General features: G+C 44.2%; 1 protein-coding gene across 1 annotated transcript; it reads left to right on the forward strand.

Moving 5' to 3' along the window:
* Positions 1–3,998: 3,998 nt before the first annotated feature.
* LOC126232945 (glutamic acid-rich protein-like) lies at positions 3,999–18,560 on the forward strand. Its single transcript, XM_049942830.1, has 3 exons — positions 3,999–4,010; positions 5,560–5,624; positions 17,585–18,560. The coding sequence occupies exons 1-3, from the start codon at positions 3,999–4,001 to the stop codon at positions 18,558–18,560; spliced, it is 1,053 nt and encodes a 350-aa protein (XP_049798787.1).
* The last annotated feature ends 524 nt before the right edge of the window (positions 18,561–19,084 follow it).

Below are 19,084 nucleotides of genomic sequence, written 5' to 3' on the forward strand. Positions count from 1 at the left end.
CCTATAGCGCACGGAAAGAATGAACACCTATATCTTTCCGTACGAGCTCTGATTTCCCTTATTTTATCGTGGTAATCGTTTCGTCATAAGTAGGTCGGTGTCAACAAAATATTTTCGCATTCGGAGGAGAAAGTTGGTGATTGGAACTTCGTGAGAAGATTAGGTCGCAACTTAAAACGCCTTCCTTTTAATGATTTCCAGTCCAAATCCTGTATCATTTCTGTGACACTCTCCCATATTTCGCGATAATACACTCCTGGAAATTGAAGTAAGAACACCGTGAATTCATTGTCCCAGGAAGGGGAAACTTTATTGACACATTCCTGGTGTCAGATACATCACATGATCACACTGACAGAACCACAGGCACATAGACACAGGCAACAGAGCATGCACAATGTCGGCACTAGTACAGTGTATATCCACCTTTCGCAGCAATGCAGGCTGCTATTCTCCCATGGAGACGATCGTAGAGATGCTGGATGTAGTCCTTTGGAACGGCTTGCCATGCCATTTCCACCTGGCGCCTCAGTTGGACCAGTCCCAAACATGCTCAATGGGGGGGCAGATCCAGAGATCTTGCTGGCCAGGGTAGTTGACTTACACCTTCTAGAGCACGTTGGGTGGCACGGGATACATACGGACGTGCATTGTCCTGTTGAAACAGCAAGTTCCCTTGCCGGTCTAGGAATGGTAGAACGATGGGTTCGATGACGGTTTGGATGTACCGCGCACTATTCAGTGTCCCCTCGACGATCACCAGTGGTGTACGGCCAGTGTAGGAGATCGCTCCCCACACCATGATGCCGGGTGTTGGCCCTGTGTGCCTCGGTCGTATGCAGTCGTGATTGTGGCGCTCACCTGCACGGCGCCAAACACGCATACGACCATCATTGGCACCAAGGCAGAAGCGACTCTCATCGCTGAAGACGACACGTCTCCATTCGTCCCTCCATTCACGCCTGTCGCGACACCACTGGAGGCGGGCTGCACGCTGTTGGGGCGTGAGCGGAAGACGGCCTAACGGTGTGCGGGACCGTAGTCCAGCTTCATGGAGACGGCTGCGAATGGTCCTCGCCGATACCCCAGGAGCAACAGTGTCCCTAATTTGCTGGGAAGTGGCGGTGCGGTCCCCTACGCCACTGCGTAGGATCCTACGGTCTTGGCGTGCATCCGTGCGTCGCTGCGGTCCGGTCCCAGGTCGACGGGCACGTGCACCTTCCGCCGACCACTGGCGACAACATCGATGTACTGTGGAGACCTAACGCCCCACGTGTTGAGCAATTCGGCGGTACGTCCACCCGGCCTCCCGCATGCCCACTATACGCCCTCGCTCAAAGTCCGTCAACTGCACATATGGTTCACGTCCACGCTGTCGCGGCATGCTACCAGTGTTAAAGACTGCGATGGAGCTCCGTATGCCACGGCAAACTGGCTGACACTGACGGCGTCGGTGCACAAATGCTGCGCAGCTAGCGCCATTCGACGGCCAACACCGCGGTTCCTGGTGTGTCCGCTGTGCCGTGCGTGTGATCATTGCTTGTACAGCCCTCTCGCAGTGTCCGGAGCAAGTATGGTGGGTCTGACACACCGGTGTCAATGTGTTCTTTTTTCCATTTCCAGGAGTGTACAAAACGTATTGCCTTTCTTTGAACTTTTTCGATGTACTCCGTCAGTCCTACCTGGTAAGGATCCCACACCGCGCAGTAGTATTCTAAAAGAGGACGGACAAGCGTAGTGTAAGCAGTCTCCTTAGTAGGTCTGTTACATTTTATAAGTGTCCTGCCAATAAAACGCAGCCTTCGGTTAGTCTTCACCAAAACATTTTCTAATTGTTCTTTGCAAATTAAGTTGTTCGTAATTGTAATACCTAGGTAGTTGTTGAATTTACGGTTTTTAAATTAGACTGATTTATCGTGTAACCGAAATTTAACGTGTTCCTTTTAGCACTCATGTGGATGACCTTACATTTTTCGTTATTTAGGGTCAACTGCCACTTTTCGCACCATTCAGATATTTTTTCTAAATCGTTTTGCAGATTGTTTTGATATTCTGATGACTTTATTAATCGACAAACGATAGCGGCATCTTCAAACAACCTAAGACGACTGCTGAGATTGTCTCCCAAATCGTTTATAGAGATAAGGAACAGCAAAGGGCCTATAACACTACCTTGGGGAACGCCTGAAATCACTTCTGTTTTACTCGATCACTTTCCGTCAGTTACTACGAGCTGTGACCTCTCTGACAGGAAATCGCAAACCCAGTCACATAACTGAGGCGATATTCCATAAGCACGCAATTTTACCACGAGCCGCTTGTGTCGTACAGTGTCAAAAGCGATCCGGAAATCCAGGAATACGGATTCTATCTGAAATCCCTTGTCAATAGAACTCAGCACTTCATTTGAATGAAGAGCTAGGTGTGTTTCACAGAAACGCCTTTTTCTTAACGCATGTTGACTGTGCGTCAGTAGACCGTTTCCTTCGAGGTAATTCATAATGTTGGAACACAATATATGTTCCAAAATCATGCTGCATATCTACGTTAACGATGTGGGCCTGTAATTTAGTGGATTACTCCTACTATCTTTCTTGAATATTGGTGTCACCTGTGCAACTTCCCAGCCTTTGGGTACGGATCTTTCGTCGAGCGAACGGTTGTATATGATTGTTAAGTATGGAGCTAATGCATCAGTATACTCCGAAAGGAACCTGATTGGTATACAGTCTGGACCAGAAGACTTGATTTTATTAAGTGATTTGAGTTGCATCACTACTCCGAGGATATTTACTTCTACGTTACTCATGTTGGCAGCTGTTCTCGATTCGAATTCTAGAATATTTACTTCGTCTTCTTTTGTGAAGGCATTCCGGAAGGTTGTGTTTAATAAATCTGCTTTGGCAGCACTGTCTTCGATAGTATCTCCATAGTCATCGCGCAGAGAAGGCATTGATTGTTTTTTTTCCCCTAACATACATCACATACGACCAGAATCTCTTTGGATTTTCTGCCAGGTTTCGAGACAAAGTTTCGTTGTGGAAACTTATAGGCGTCTCGCATTGGACTCCGCGCTAAGTTTCGAACTACTGTCTGTTTAAATTATATATAAATCTATAAAACTGATGCTACAGCAAAGAGAATCAGCTATCTGTATAGGAAATGGTACACAGTGAACAGTTTGTTACAGCTGTAAACAGCTGGTGGCTAAAACGTGTCAGAGCAAATAGCCATTGCAGTTATACCTCACTTCACTCAGTGCCAAGCGGAAGCCGATCTGGAGTGGGCGAGAGCAGGAAGCTTAGCGCTGAATGTCTCACCAATGCTGAGGTCTTTACACAGAACGGAAAGGGAGAGAAAGTAAATGACAGAGGCCTCTTCAGAAGGAACCATCCCAGCATTCGTTTCAAACGGTTTACTGATAGAAGTCACCGTAGTGTGTTACCTGAGCTCCACTGCTCAGGACATGATCCTAGTGTCCAGAATCGTATGACTTGTATCTTGTTTTTGCTGTGTAAATATTAGTACTGAATGAAGTTCATCGTGTAGAATGCTTGTTACAGCATCGTCTAAGTGAAAATATGAGACTTTAATTACAATGATGTAGGAATTCCAGTCACGGTGACATACATCTTGAGAACATTTCACAGTAAATAAATTTTACAAATTTTAAACTAACAATAAATATATATTCCATAGCATTGTAGCTTATAAAAATGTACTTTCATCACACAGAACAAACGTATATCATATGTAACGTTGGTCACGCCCGGGAACACGTTCGCCATGTACAGTGCTCGCTGTATCCGTAACTAAGCATTCCATAAACCTACTTATAACGACAGCGTTATCTCAGTACTCACAACAACATAAACAGCTGTTAGGTTTTAAGCTTCTGGAGATTGCAGATCACTAAAACAACGGTTTTTTCTACTTTGGGTGAAATTTCAGAAAGACAAAATGGGGTTTTCCAGTTTCTGTAACGCATATTGCCGCACATGGTAATGCTCGTACTATCGAGTAACAGTGCACCCTTTTCTCCCGCATCCCGCCCCCTCGCCCCGTACTCTATATTGACTGAGTAATCAACCAGAAACAGTATCATGTTCATAAGATTTTGTAAGAAACATCGTCAGTTTTGTTGTGCGCTAGGAATAGTGTCATTGTGTCCGATCGTGAGTGTTGTGGCGTCGCCTGGCTGTTTAGATGAATTCTGTGTTAGGCTGATGTGTGAAGACGGCGTTGTTGTTTCTCTGTGCCCACCCTGCCGCATTTTAGATTTGTTAACTGGAGCTAATGCATTACTATTTAAAACCACGACACGTATCTGATTTTAGTAATACAATATACCAGAACCACGGCGTTAAAGGTTTTTATTTTAATTTTGGAACATAATGCCATGTCGAGAATACTGCGCCACCAGTATGTTTTATGTTTTTCCAAATGCATGTATCCTCTCTTTTGTGTAACTTAGCCCCCTCGAGTAGATAGATTACTGGTTTATATTGTGAGATTTGTGCAGACTGCTTTGCTGATCACGATTTGTTATATATCTCAGAACAGATATGTTTCTGCTATGAGACCTGCTTTTATTGATTGTATCCTATGTAAGACGCTGATATGATCGCAAGTATACGTCGAGCGCCAAGCCAAATAAACAATCCCGTTCCCCTTCCTGTTAATGGCAGTGACACTCCAAAGACCACACAGCAAACACGGCGGTGTTACTTTGTAACTATTTATGGAGTGATTTTGACAAATGTTGATGTTAGTTGATGTTTGGATTTGGTATATGCACGTCACAGAATCGTACCGTAAACACGGCACACTGTGATGAAGTGTTTCTGCTGTGCAGACCGCCAGCCGCGTTGTTTATCTTTAACACGCGCCCACATCCTGTCCCGCGTCCGGCCATCCTGATTTATGTTTTCCGTGATGTCCCTAACTCACTCCAGGTAAATGCCGGGATGGTTCCTCTGAAAGGGCACGGCCGACTTCCTTCCCCATCCTTCCCTAATCCGATGAGACCGATGACCTCGCTGTCTGGTCTTCTTCCCCAAAACAACAACAATCCCACATCCTGTAATGCAACGCCTGTTTTACATGACCTGACATATATTGTAATATTTTGACCATAAGTGTCATTCAGACATTTTGTGATCTGTGGGTAATGCTCTTTAAACATGTAATAAATTTTATACACTCTGTAATATGCTCTTCACTGTATTATATATGTGTTTTATTTTAAATTCACATTTGTCCTTGATAATGGTTACAGAGCTGAAATATTAGTGAAACTTCATTTAAAAAGTAGAGATCAAACATTCACGTAAAAAGCAGTGTATCGGGCTTAATAGTATTTAATATGCCTCAATTCCTGATCTGCTTTGAAGGTTACAGTTAGTAATCTGTACTTAGCGTGAACGGAACTGCAAGTCACCTGTTATCATCATCAGGGAACTGCAAAGGTCCAGTTTGTGTTGAATAATGTATTTTCATATTTCTGATAACGTCTGAACACATGTTGTTAAGTAATATGATTCTTGTCGTGGTTTTCAGGTGGTCTCCGTGCACTCGCTGGAAGAAATTTATGCGACGACACCTTTCAGCAACCGAAATCCACGGTAAGTGGAAAAACTATCAGATATTTATAACGAATTCAGCACAATTCCGTTGAATCTGCCTGCTTGGTTGCGCGATGTTCCGTAAATGCGTGGTGGCTGTAGACTGTAGGGAATAAGATGTGCAGTGGGACTGACCTTTCCCGATGTGCTGATGAACTACAAAAACTCTTCACTATTGCATTACTCGCTAGAACATAATAACACACTGCAGCGCCAAAGAAACTGGTTTAGGCATGCGTACTCAAACGCAGAGATATGCAAAGAGGCAAAATACGACGCTGCCATCGGCAACGCCTATATGAGACAGCACATGTCAGGCGCAGTTTGTAGATCGTTTACTGCTGCTACAATGGCAGTGAATTTGAACGTGGTCTTACAGTCGGCGCGTGAGGTATGGGACACAGCATCGCCGAGGTAGCGACGAAGTAGGGACTTCCCTGTACGACCATTTCACGAGTGTACCGTCAATATCAAGAATTCGGTAAAACATCAAATCTCCGAAATCGCTGCAGCTGGAAAAAGATCCTGCAAGAACGTGACCAACGACGACCGAAGAGAATCGTTCAGCTTGACAGTAGTGCAACGCTTTCGCAAACTGCTCCAGATAACAGTGCTGGGTCATCAACAAGTGCCAGTGTGCGAACCATTCAAAGAATCTTCATCGATATAGGCTTTTGGAGACAAAGGTCCACTTGCGTACTCTTGATGATTGCACCAAAGTAAGTTGTCCGCCTCGCCTGGGCTCGTCAACACCGACGTTGGGCTGATGACTGGAGACAAGTTGCCTGGTAGGATGAGACCCGTTTCAAATTGTATCGACCGGATGGTCATATACGGGTGTGGAGACAACCTCATGAATCCTTGGACACTGCTTTTCATCAAGGCACTGTTCAAGGTAACGGAGAGTGGCGTGTGCAGTAAGAGTGATATCGGACGACTGACACATCTAGGTACGACTCTGACATGTGACATGTACGTAAGCATCCTGTCTGATCACCTTCATCTATACACGTCCATTGTGCATTCCGACGGATTTCGGTAAATCCAGCAGCGCAATGCGACACCCCACATGTCCGGAATTGCTACTGGGTGGCTCCAGAAACACTCTTCTGAGCTTAAAAACTTCAGCTGGCCACCAAACTCGCCAGACATGAACATAATGCCGTGCAACATGCTCTTACTGATGTATGGACAGCCCTGCAGGATTCATGGTGTTAATTCGCTCCAGCACTACTTCAGGCCCATGTCACGTCGTGTTGCGGTACTTCTGTGTACTCGCGGGGGCCCTAGACCGTGTTAGACGGGCTCTTCGGTGTAGAAATAGCTTATGGTTGTTCGAATATAACTTGTTTCATTCTGTAATGGCTTATCCAGGAAGTCAGCTTTTCTGTGAAATTGCTTTCCTTTTTAAATTGCAACGTCAATCGTTAAGAATTCAGTATACATTTCATTCTGGAGCAAATGAGAAGTCTAGGGTATGGAACGACAATTTACGTTCTTGGACATCTTATTGCCAAAATCAAGCACAAAGTGACCTAATACAATCGTAATTGACTTTGACATCGGAAAGGTGGTTTCGTTTTTAGGGTAGGTTGGATGAATATTTCTTTCTTGGTAGTATAAAAAAGAACCGCTATTTGTGTAAGCAAGATCCTGAAAGTGCAGTAAGTTTCAATGAATATAGACGCAGTAGGCTACATGTTCATATATCTGTGCTTCGGTCGCTGTTTCATCGAGTGTGGCTGACGCTACTACAGGTCTCGCTGTTTATTTCACCCCTTTCTTATTACATCTGCAAATATTACCCGGAAACAGCAGCCTTCGCTAAGCATCATTTTAAGGTCAAATTCAAAAGATTTTTTTACATTCAAGTCATTTTGCCAGATATGCAGAAAAAAATCCAGAGGTACTGAGAAACGGAGAATAGGAATGTACTTCATAGACAGTATGTGGAAGCAGCCGCATTAAAGGTTTGGAAATTTACGTCCCTCGTCTTGATGTGCCTTTACGTAGGAAGAAGGTCATAAACGGCAGAATTCTCAGATGAAGTCATTAGACGCTGTCCATATTCGTGACTAATGTGGCTCATGCAGAGAAGATTTTTATTGGAGCATACGGCTGTTTCCAGTTGTGAGGTTAAGAAGAAAAATAAGAGTGAAAAATTAATTTTGTGAGAGTGTATCATAAAAAGTAGTATATTGTTTAACTCTTCCTCGAACGACCACTCATAGAATTTCACAGCAAACGTTTCCGTGATGCAGACCGTGTTTTTTGTTCCTCTAGCTTTGTCCAAACGTACACATAAAAAATGTGCGGCTCTTTTTTTTTGGATCTCTTCCCTATCCTTACTAATCCTATCGTGTAATGGTCCCGGGCTAACGAGTAATGTTTTAGAATTCGTAGGAAGATGGTTTTCTGACCTACCTATTTCGAAGGTGAACAATATTTCCTAAAGATTATTCCGTCAATTTGTCTGGCAGCTGCTTTTCCTGCAAACAGTTCCATGTAATCATTCCAGAAGTATACTGGCTCTGAGCACTATGGGACTTAAGTACTGAGGTCATCAGTCCCCTAGAACTTAGAACTACTTATACCTAACTACCCTAAGGTCATCACACACATCCATGCCCGAGGCAGGATACGAACCTGCGATCGTAGCGGTCACGCGGCTCCAGACTGTAGCGCCTACAACCGCTAGGACACTACGGCCGGCCCTGATGTATACTCTTCGATATTTTATGGTTGTTACTGTTTATGATTTGGTCCCCAGTCTCTTAATGAAACAACATTGTGGCCGTGTAAAATTAGATCTAGAAAATGTGATGCCTTAGAGAAGTCATGGAAAATGTTTTCATCACTGAGAAAAACTTCTCATATGGTTAATTTTAGTGCCCCTATTTCCAAGTCGAGCTTTCGCCACTACCTTGGAAAAATGTCCGAAGTTTTGAACTTTTCTGTTAGTGTCCTCCTTTTTCTCAAAATAATCATTTTATTCAAAAGTACACAAGTATATACAATAGATGGTATTAAATTCTCAGTCGCCGGCCGATGTGACCGAGCGGTTCTAGGCGCTTCAGTCCGGAACCGCGCTGCTGCTGTGGTCGCAGGTTCGAATACTGCCGTGGGTATAGATGTGTGTGATGTCTTTAGGTTAGTTACGTTTAAGTAGTTCTAAATCTAGGGGACTGATGACTTCAGTGCTTAGAGCCATTTGAGACATTTTGAAATTCTCACTCGATCAAGTTTGCATTCAATGAAGGGGCGTTTTAGATCCACAATGTCAAAATGAGGCAGTCTCATCAAGTTTGACGGGAACGCCCATTTTGTCTTGATAGTACGTAAAATATCCACGACACGACCATATTTCTAGCAAAACGTCATAGGATCAAAGTTGTCAAACATCAGAAGTTTTCCAAAAGGCCAGCAAAGTGCAGAGTACTTTGTGTCTTAACACATGGCAGAGAATTAATAGATACATAGCATTCTGGCTGGGCGGATTGCTTCAATGACTGCTGTTGTTGAGATCCCAGATAAAGTCCTGCAGTTATGCGGCGCGACCTTTGGAACTCCTGAGCAGCATCTGGTTGCTAGACCTGTAAGAATTCTAATGAATAACTTAGAGTCCAAGAAATTGTATGATATATTTTCGTCTCACCATACTATTCTATTCCTGTTACTGAGGTCGTAGTGTCTATTAGTTGTACGATAGTTGGTGACTAAACTGAACGCGTTACATGGAAGGGGGAGAACTTCGGTACGGTGAAGTTAGAAAAAATGAAACTAATCGATATGGCCTCTAAACACTATAGCATCTCAAATCAAAATTCTTGGCAGGCTTGTCCCTGCAAATGCTGATATACACTCCTGGAAATTGAAATAAGAACACCGTGAATTCATTGTCCCAGGAAGGGGAAACTTTATTGACACATTCCTGGGGTCAGATACATCACATGATCACACTGACAGAACCACAGGCACATAGACACAGGCAACAGAGCATGCACAATGTCGGCACTAGTACAGTGTATATCCACCTTTCGCAGCAATGCAGGCTGCTATTCTCCCATGGAGACGATCGTAGAGATGCTGGATGTAGTCCTTTGGAACGGCTTGCCATGCCATTTCCACCTGGCGCCTCAGTTGGACCAGCGTTCGTGCTGGACGTGCAGACCGCGTGAGACGACGCTTCATCCAGTCCCAAACATGCTCAATGGGGGACAGATCCGGAGATCTTGCTGGCCAGGGTAGTTGACTTACACCTTCTAGAGCACGTTGGGTGGCACGGGATACATGCGGACGTGCATTTTCCTGTTGGAACAGCAAGTTCCCTTGCCGGTCTAGGAATGGTAGAACGATGGGTTCGATGACGGTTTGGATGTACCGTGCACTATTCAGTGTCCCCTCGACGATCACCAGTGGTGTACGGCCAGTGTAGGAGATCGCTCCCCACACAATGATGCCGGGTGTTGGCCCTGTGTGCCTCGGTCGTATGCAGTCGTGATTGTGGCGCTCACCTGCACGGCGCCAAACACGCATACGACCATCATTGGCACCAAGGCAGAAGCGACTCTCATCGCTGAAGACGACACGTCTCCATTCGTCCCTCCATTCACGCCTGTCGCGACACCACTGGAGGCGGGCTGCACGATGTTGGGGCGTGAGCGGAAGACGGCCTAACGATGTGCGGTACCGTAGCCCAGCTTCATGGAGACGGTTGCGAATGGTCCTCGCCGATACCCCAGGAGCAACAGTGTCCCTAATTTGCTGGGAAGTGGCGGTGCGGTCCCCTACGGCACTGCGTAGGATCCTACGGTCTTGGCGTGCATCCGTGCGTCGCTGCGGTCCGGTCCCAGGTCGACGGGCACGTGCACCTTCCGCCGACCACTGGCGACAACATCGATGTACTGTGGAGACCTAACGCCCCACGTGTTGAGCAATTCGGCGGTACGTCCACCCGGCCTCCCGCATGCCCACTATACGCCCTCGCTCAAAGTCCGTCAACTGCACATACGGTTCACGTCCACGCTGTCGCGGCATGCTACCAGTGTTAAAGACTGCGATGGAGCTCCGTATGCCACGGCAAACTGGCTGACACTGACGGCGTCGGTGCACAAATGCTGCGCAGCTAGCGCCATTCGACGGCCAACACCGCGGTTCCTGGTGTGTCCGCTGTGCCGTGCGTGTGATCATTGCTTGTACAGCCCTCCCGCAGTGTCCGGAGCAAGTATGGTGGGTCTGACACACCGGTGTCAATGTGTTCTTTTTTCCATTTCCAGGAGTGTATTTCGCAGAGCTGACTTCCACAGGAAATCCAATGAACAACTTCAGAAATATTGTCTGTACGAGTTAGTCCCGTATCCTTTCTCTACTGGATGATGTATCTGTTATAAATTCTGAGTTTTATGATTTGGTCAATGCTGTTAAAACACCAGTTTACTAGAACAGGTGGAGTTCGTAATAAATTGAGAATTCCTTTTACGTATAGGAAGTAATATACTACTGCAATAGCTGAACTCCCGGGGGACAGTGGAAAAAGAAAGGTCGCTAATGTCGAGTTTGAGTCAACGTGAGTTTAATCGGCAAAATAAATCACTTTCAAACCAACAAAACGAATACGGTCCTACCACTTCCAGTTAAAATCTGCAAGCTAAACTGATGATGTAGATACGTTAATTATGGCTGTTGCTGCTGATATTGCTCAGTGTTCTGACTGCTTGGTTGTCGCTAGTGAAAACACAAATCTTCCTATTGAATTTTAGGATGCGCTAGTAACCAAATTGTGCTAAAAGAGTTTCTACTGAATTCCGGTAGAGGAGATATTAATGTCTGTAGCCCCAAAATAATTTAAGTCCCCCCCCCCTACTTCTAAGTCAATATATTATTTCTACATGCACTTACCAACTACGATTAAACTTAGTCACTTTTCTGAAATGAAAAACTGCAGTTACCTAAGGCGTTAGACAGACACAAAAACTTGCAGTAACAGGCAAACGTATTTAGCAGACCTGTAACTACTGCTGAAGATTTAGCTGAGCCCGAACATCAATTCATAGCTCCCTACATCCTCATTATGAGACGAAGTCAGTATGTGCTGCGCTACGATACTTTTGAAACCCCTCTCGCAAAGAAATCATTTCACCTCGCTTCTCTGCAGTCCATACAATGGTCATACATGTACTGTATCTGTGCCCAATCCGATGAACTTATTCTTAACACTGTACAAATAACAGGGATGCAGATCATTACGACACCATAGGAAAAGAAGAGAGACATCGTGATAATGGATTAATTACGGAAGAGATTAAGTTCCTTCTCTTCCAAAAGTGCAAAAGAATAAACCATAAATAAATGAGAAAAAACTAATGTAATATCACATTACTTTTATAACAGTAAGTGACAAACGGCTGCCTGCCTGAAGATGCTCTCGTGGTTGGGAGGGCAAGGGTAGGAATCAAGATGGTCACCTCCCCGTTCTAATATGGATCATCCGAGAGTTGTACAATGTTCGATAATCTACATCGTACTGTTGCTGTAGAAAAAACTTTTATAAAAATCATTTGGTGTACCCTAAATTTAAAGAGTGCGTTATGAACGTTAGAGATTTTTGGTTCTGTTTTCTCTTGGAGTTGTTTGCATGGCAAAACTTTACCCTCTACAGTTATGATCCATAGGTATTTTTGTTGAAGTGTGCTTGTTTCGCTACGGTCGCAGGTTCGAATCCTGCCTCGGGCATGGATGTGTGTGATGTCCTTAGGTTGGTTAGGTTTCAGTAGTTCTAAGTTCTAGGGGACTGATGAGCTCAGAAGTTAAGTCCCATAGTGCTTAGAGCAATTTTTTTTGGTGCTTGTTTCATAGATACGGCGGCTGCGGTGGAGGTAAAATAAGGTTTTCCGTCAAAGCAGGAGAGATTAGCTTCTTTTGAGATAATGTTTTAATAACATCCCCTCATCGAATTGAAACGTGTTAGTACCTGATCGAATCTTTTGCTGTTATGTATTTTATGCACGTTCCTGCTTTTCAATTAAAGATTTAATTTGAGGGAAAGTGGAAAAAAACTCTGAAAAACTACGAAAATTCAGAGTTTAAAAAAAATATGGCGGTGGAAGCTCCACTTGGAAATCGCGTCAAACTCAGATCGATCATAAAGGGAGCATGTGTGTGTGATCAACACAGTTTCTAGAATTCCACCAATTTTTCGAGTCCTTAACTCTAATTTTACAGGTATAATTAGTCTTCTGCAATAATTTACGTTATATTAATTTATATTGAATTTGTGTTAAATTATTTTGCATCCCAATTCCCTATTATTATACTAAGTTACCAGTAGATTATCACACAGTCCACCTCAAATATGTCCAATATAAGTAAAGTTACTGGCTACAGCTGGCGGCATGCCGAATTATTTCAAGTACGCAAGTAAATGTAACCTTTATAACTGCCGAAATATGACGCCGACCTCCAGTTTTTTTTATTTCAATGGAGATTTATGTCATTTACGTGGCACTGGAAAAATCGTAATGCCCCATCGTGCAACATATTCCTCAAATATAGCACAGATTGGTGATACAGACGTTCAATTAAATTTATCTATGCGACGACCTTTCTTAAAAACAGGAATTACCTGCGCGCTTTGAGAATCATATGGAACGCTTCGTTTCCTGAGAGACCAATGATAAATTCCTCCAATAACCGTAGCAAGCACTTCTCTAATCCTCTACACGAAATCGTGCAGTGTAACGTGTATTCCTTTATTTTTTTAGGAATATCTTGGATTTCTGTTTTCTGATTGGTTTAACGCGGCTGTTAACTATTTTATATCCTACGTCAGTGTCTTATTTCCTCTATCGTCTTCAATTATTTGTTTTGTATATCTTAATTATTGTCTTCCTCCACAATCCCCTCATCCTCCCACTAGAGCACCCAGTAGTGTGTTTTAAATTATTTGCTGATGTCTTAGGACGTGTTTTATCATTTTGTTTACTGTGAATTCCTAAGTTAAGAGTCAACTAAAGGATGAAGTATTTGAGGCAGATTTATTTAGCACAATTTTGGCCTCTGGTGCCCTGATAAACGTCTACTAGTAGTTTTTGTCAACAGACCAAGAGTGAACTAGCAGCCAATAGTTTGTAGGATTGGTTAGACTAAACCTATCTGAGAACATTGAAACGAATCCAAATTGAAAGACGTCACTTGAAAGCAGGCATATCTTAGCAGAAAAGAAGCTGGTAAGATAGGTGGAGGATACTAGGGGGATGAAAGGATGAAATTTCTTAACTCTAATAGAGAGGCCAGTTAGGACATTAGAAGGCAAGACAGTACTCAATTTGATGGATCTTTTCCTTGGGAAAATTAGCTGTGGCAGCTCATCAAGGGAAGAGTAAGTCAGTTTCGGGAGCTCCGTCAGAGCACAAGATATAAGGCCTGAGGTTTTCGTACATCTGACTGATATTTAATAGAGACAGCAACTGGTAAAGCGGTTTCTTTTATTCTCTAAACAAAACGCTTTCGAGATATTCTTGCAGGAAGAAATACTTGTGTTTAAGGCCCATCGATGAAGTCATTAGGGGCGGGTTGCTAGGTCAGATTGGAAAGGAATAGGGCAGTAATTCATCTCTTGCCTGTAACGAGGAATCACCCTGGTATTCACATTGAGTCAGGGAAACTATGGAAAGCCACAGTGCCGGACGAGAATGTGAACTTCCCTCGTTCTCTGCCAGTCCATTCCAGTAAACGGGCCAGTGCACCCCCACTGTTGGTGTATTCTTTCAGTGAACTGGAGTGCTTTGTGAGAGAACTCTTTGAGGCTGCTCCTCACGACAGGTAGTTAATATTGTCAATCCTTATTCCCATCAGATGTCGATCAAAAAGCGCATGTATTTACTGAGATCTGGGTACTGAATTTTCCTAGGATCTGCCTTCTCTGAGTGGGACCAATAACTGGTTGACATACGAAGTTACTGCCCGAGGCAAAATCTCGGAGGTAGTTCTACTCCCTGATGTTGTTACTTTCTCCAGAATTTGATTTATTTACTGTGTTTCTCATTCCCTGTAGGAAACCATCGAAGTTGGTATCATTTTGGCACATGTACGTTTATCGTGTCAGATGTACTGTGTGAGCAGCCATGATGAGTGGGTGTTGAAGGTACGTCGTGTCGTGTTTGTGTCGTTGCTGGTGATAATTAGACGGAAGGCAGACCGTGGAATTTTGATTCCGTCACAGACTACTACTGCGGAATCTCAGCGTGGAACGGACGGACCTTATCGCGGTGTTTCTACACCAAGAGACATGGTCAATATGTTTGGAATTTAATCTGCTAAATTGGTAAAAAAATCTAACGACCTGGAACTGTAGGCCATCACTTCTCAACTTACCATCAAAATGAAGGCTATGAAAAATCTGTTTTCTTTTTTTTTTTTTTTTACCAGTCGACTACTTAGCACTCGAACCTAACCAGACTCATAGGTGTCAGCGACTAAACTTGCTGGCAGGAATCCTTCTGAGTGATATCCATTATTTGCTTATGAATTCCTTTCGTCTTATTTAGATCTGCTCATAAAGCATTCTTTTCTCTCAATAACTGTTTAAAATCATGGCTACCATCACATTCCTTCTCCAGGTTTTCCTAATCTTCTTCTTGATTTCAGTGGTTAGCATTACATCGAGGCATGCGGGAAAGATGTTTCTCCCAATGGCTCAAAAATGGTTCAAATGGCTCTGAGCACTATGGGACTTAACTTCTGAGGACATCAGTCGCCTAGAACTTAGAACTACTTAAACGTAACTAGCCAAAGGACATCACCCACATCCATGCCCGAGGCCGGACTCGAACCTGCGACCGTAGCAGTCGCGCGGTTGCAGACTGAAGCGGCTAGAACCACTCGGCAGACAATTTTTATTTCACTCATATTTATCGTCTAGTGAAATGACTGTTGCAAGCTTAATGCCAGGAGAATGTTTTCCTTCTAGCCTGGGCCAGCAACATTTTCTTATTAAATCGAAAAAAATAACATGTCTCTAATGGCAGTTAATTTATTTTCCGAACATCCTGCATGTAAACTAAAAATATTTCTGTTAATTTGAATTGAAGCGATCTTCAAATCTTTCCAACCGTTTCAAACCGTTTTATCTTCTTGAAAAAATCTATTCTTATCTTAGTAAAAGGAAACCAGTTTTATGTATAAGTCACTAAATTTGATTTGGATGTTTGGTTCCGAAGCATTCAGAAGGTGAGAGAGGTGAGACAGTTTCCTTGTTATCAGCATTTCTAAACCGTCTCATTACTGACAGTTGCCATAACTTTTATTTTGTTTTACTCGGATACACCGAAATTTGCTGGCGAAAAAAGAAACCAGTCGTTCCTGATTGCAGAGATTATTACGTTCATTACATCGAGTAATTTTGCCGTCTCTTGAATGTGAAATCCTGACTCATATACATATTCCTCTTTGTTTTCAAAACACAGTGCATTCCTTGACAATGATGGGGTGTGGCCTAATGTCTACAGCCTCATGCCTGTTTCACATACACAGTTATGTCGTTCACTGACCTAATACAGCTACAACAACAAATACTATGGATACAGACCTAGTTTAAATGCAATTTTCTGTCTCGCTTTAGTGTCACTTAACTGTGCTAAATGATACAGAATTCGCAGAGGAAGAAGTAAGGAACCGATAACGGCAGGGAACTGTGCCAGATTATAAAGAAATCCATAAGAACCAAACCTCCAATTCTTTTAGCAGTTGAACCCCTGGGTATAAAACATCATATGTCCTGAACAATGTCTAACACAATGATACAGCAGTGCTGAGTGACCGCGCGGTTTGAGGCGTCCTGTCCCGGACTGCGCGTCCCCTCCCGCCGGAGGTTCGAGTCCTCCCTCGTGTGTGTGTGTGTGTGTGTGTGTGTGTGTGTGTGTGTGTGTGTGTGTGTGTTTGTGTGTGTGTGTGTGTGTGGTTCTTGCATAAGTTAAAGTTTCTTTAAGTAGTGTATAAGTCTAGGAACCGATGACCTTACCAATTTAGTCCCTTAAGAATTCACTCACATTTGAACATTTTACTATGATACAACTTTGCAGGTATGTACCTTTAGTGTTGCATTGGGTACTATCAGCAAAATGTGTTGTGAATGGAGTTAATAGTCGAAAGGTAATAAATTAAAACAGCATTCCTGATGCTGAGGTTTTGCTACAAGAAGGCCGGCCGCGGTGGTCTCGCGGTTCTAGGCGCGCAGTCAGGAACCGTGCGACTGCTACGGTCGCAGGTTCGAATCCTGCCTCGGGCATGGATGTGTGTGTTGTCCTTAGGTTAGTTAGGTTTAAGTAGTTCTAAGTTCTAGGGGACTGATGACCACAGCAGTTGAGTCCCATAGTGCTCAGAGCCATTTGAACCATTTTGCTACAAGAACAGCGAAATGATGGTGACAGGTAAACTGTTTTTCCTTTCGTTATATTATGTGGGTTGTCAGCAACAAAATGTTTTGAATAGGTTTGAAATTCAGTGTTAAGATTGTTGAGAGAAGCTAAGTGCTCCCATTGTCAAGTGCTGGACGAATATAGCCTGTGTACATTGTGCATCATTAGTTGGTCTGCCTCTAGATATATACACGATGTCTAACTTTGATAGTTCAATTATTTTGTTACACGTTTGAGGTAATATTTCACCTGTCAGTTAGTAGATTCAAAGAATTTTAAAATTTTAAACTCAATTATAAAAGGTATGACTAGTGAAAATAAAGTTTTCTTACCCCTGGAAGCCGTAAAATAGACGGCCTGTAACTGGGACTGCACCATGTTGAGAAATGTAGGAACCAGGTCTTGGGAGCCTTTAAGCAGCCGTGTGTTTCTGTTACACAGGTGGATGGAGGTCAGGGTCCAGAGGCTGTGGCTGTGTACCATATTTAGAAGTGTAAGTTCCAGGTAGTGGGAGCCTTTAAGCAGCCGTTTGTTTCTTTCACACAGGTGGATGGACCTTAGGGTCCGGAGGCTACGCAGGGGCGACCGGCAGCGCTGCAAGGATGGGCGGCTGTCGATGCTGAAGGCGGCGCTGCAGAGGAGCTCCGACGCTGCGGAGGAGCAGAGGCAGAGGGAGAGTCCAGGCTGCAAAGAGGTGGAAGAGGACGAAGAGGTGGAAGAGGACGAAGAGGTGGAAGAGGACGAAGAGGTGGAAGAGGACGAAGAGGTGGAAGAGGACGAAGAGGTGGAAGAGGACGAAGAGGTGGAAGAGGACGAAGAGGTGGAAGAGGACGAAGAGGTGGAAGAGGACGAAGAGGTGGAAGAGGACGAAGAGGTGGAAGAGGACGAAGAGGTGGAAGAGGACGAAGAGGTGGAAGAGGACGAAGAGGTGGAAGAGGACGAAGAGGTGGAAGAGGACGAAGAGGTGGAAGAGGACGAAGAGGTGGAAGAGGACGAAGAGGTGGAAGAGGACGAAGAGGTGGAAGAGGACGAAGAGGTGGAAGAGGACGAAGAGGTGGAAGAGGACGAAGAGGTGGAAGAGGACGAAGAGGTGGAAGAGGACGAAGAGGTGGAAGAGGACGAAGAGGTGGAAGAGGACGAAGAGGTGGAAGAGGACGAAGAGGTGGAAGAGGACGAAGAGGTGGAAGAGGACGAAGAGGTGGAAGAGGACGAAGAGGTGGAAGAGGACGAAGAGGTGGAAGAGGACGAAGAGGTGGAAGAAGGGAAGGAGGCAGAAGAGGGTGCAAATTTAAAAGAGGGTGAAGAGCATGAAGAGGGTGGTGGCGAAAGCTGCGGGAAGGCTCAGGCATATCCCAACTCCAGCAAACCAGCAACTGTCGTGGGCACCTCCCAACTCACTAGTGAAGCACAATGCAGTCCATCTATCGCCGAAAATGATGAAGACCTCGATGAACAGGCCATGATGAGTGAAGATCAGGATGTGTATGAATGGAATGAGATGACTGACAATCAGGATATGTGAATGGGATATATGACTGTAAACCAGGACGTGTGTGAATGGGATACAATGACTGAAAATCAGGATGGGTGCGAATGGGTTCTGACTTCCCAAAATCAGTGTGTGTGTGAGTGAAATATGATGACTGATGACATGGACATGTGTGATTGTGAAGTGACTACTGAAGTCATGGACATAAGTGAGTGGGATCCAATGGTATCCACACTGTTGCAGGCTACACTAGCAGAAGAGCAGGACCACACGCCAACATCCTCAACTGAAGGGATGAGTTTCAATGAGATGGACACTTGGTCAGGCTTTGATGATGTCCTTTTAGATTTGTGAGGCGACAGACTAGCTCACAATATGTGTGTGTGTGTGTGTGTGTGTGTGTGTGTGTGTGTGTGTGTGTGTGTGTGTGTGTGTGTGTGTGAGATTCATATATGGCCTTGTTGTTTGACTGGTGTAGCCTGCAACATAGTAGACACATTTGGGTACAACTTACACAGAACGTGATCCGCAGTAAACATGGCCAGTTCCTTGGGGTA

Source organism: Schistocerca nitens, chromosome 1 (assembly GCF_023898315.1).
Source record: "Schistocerca nitens isolate TAMUIC-IGC-003100 chromosome 1, iqSchNite1.1, whole genome shotgun sequence".
Taxonomy (NCBI): Eukaryota; Metazoa; Arthropoda; class Insecta; order Orthoptera; family Acrididae; genus Schistocerca; species Schistocerca nitens.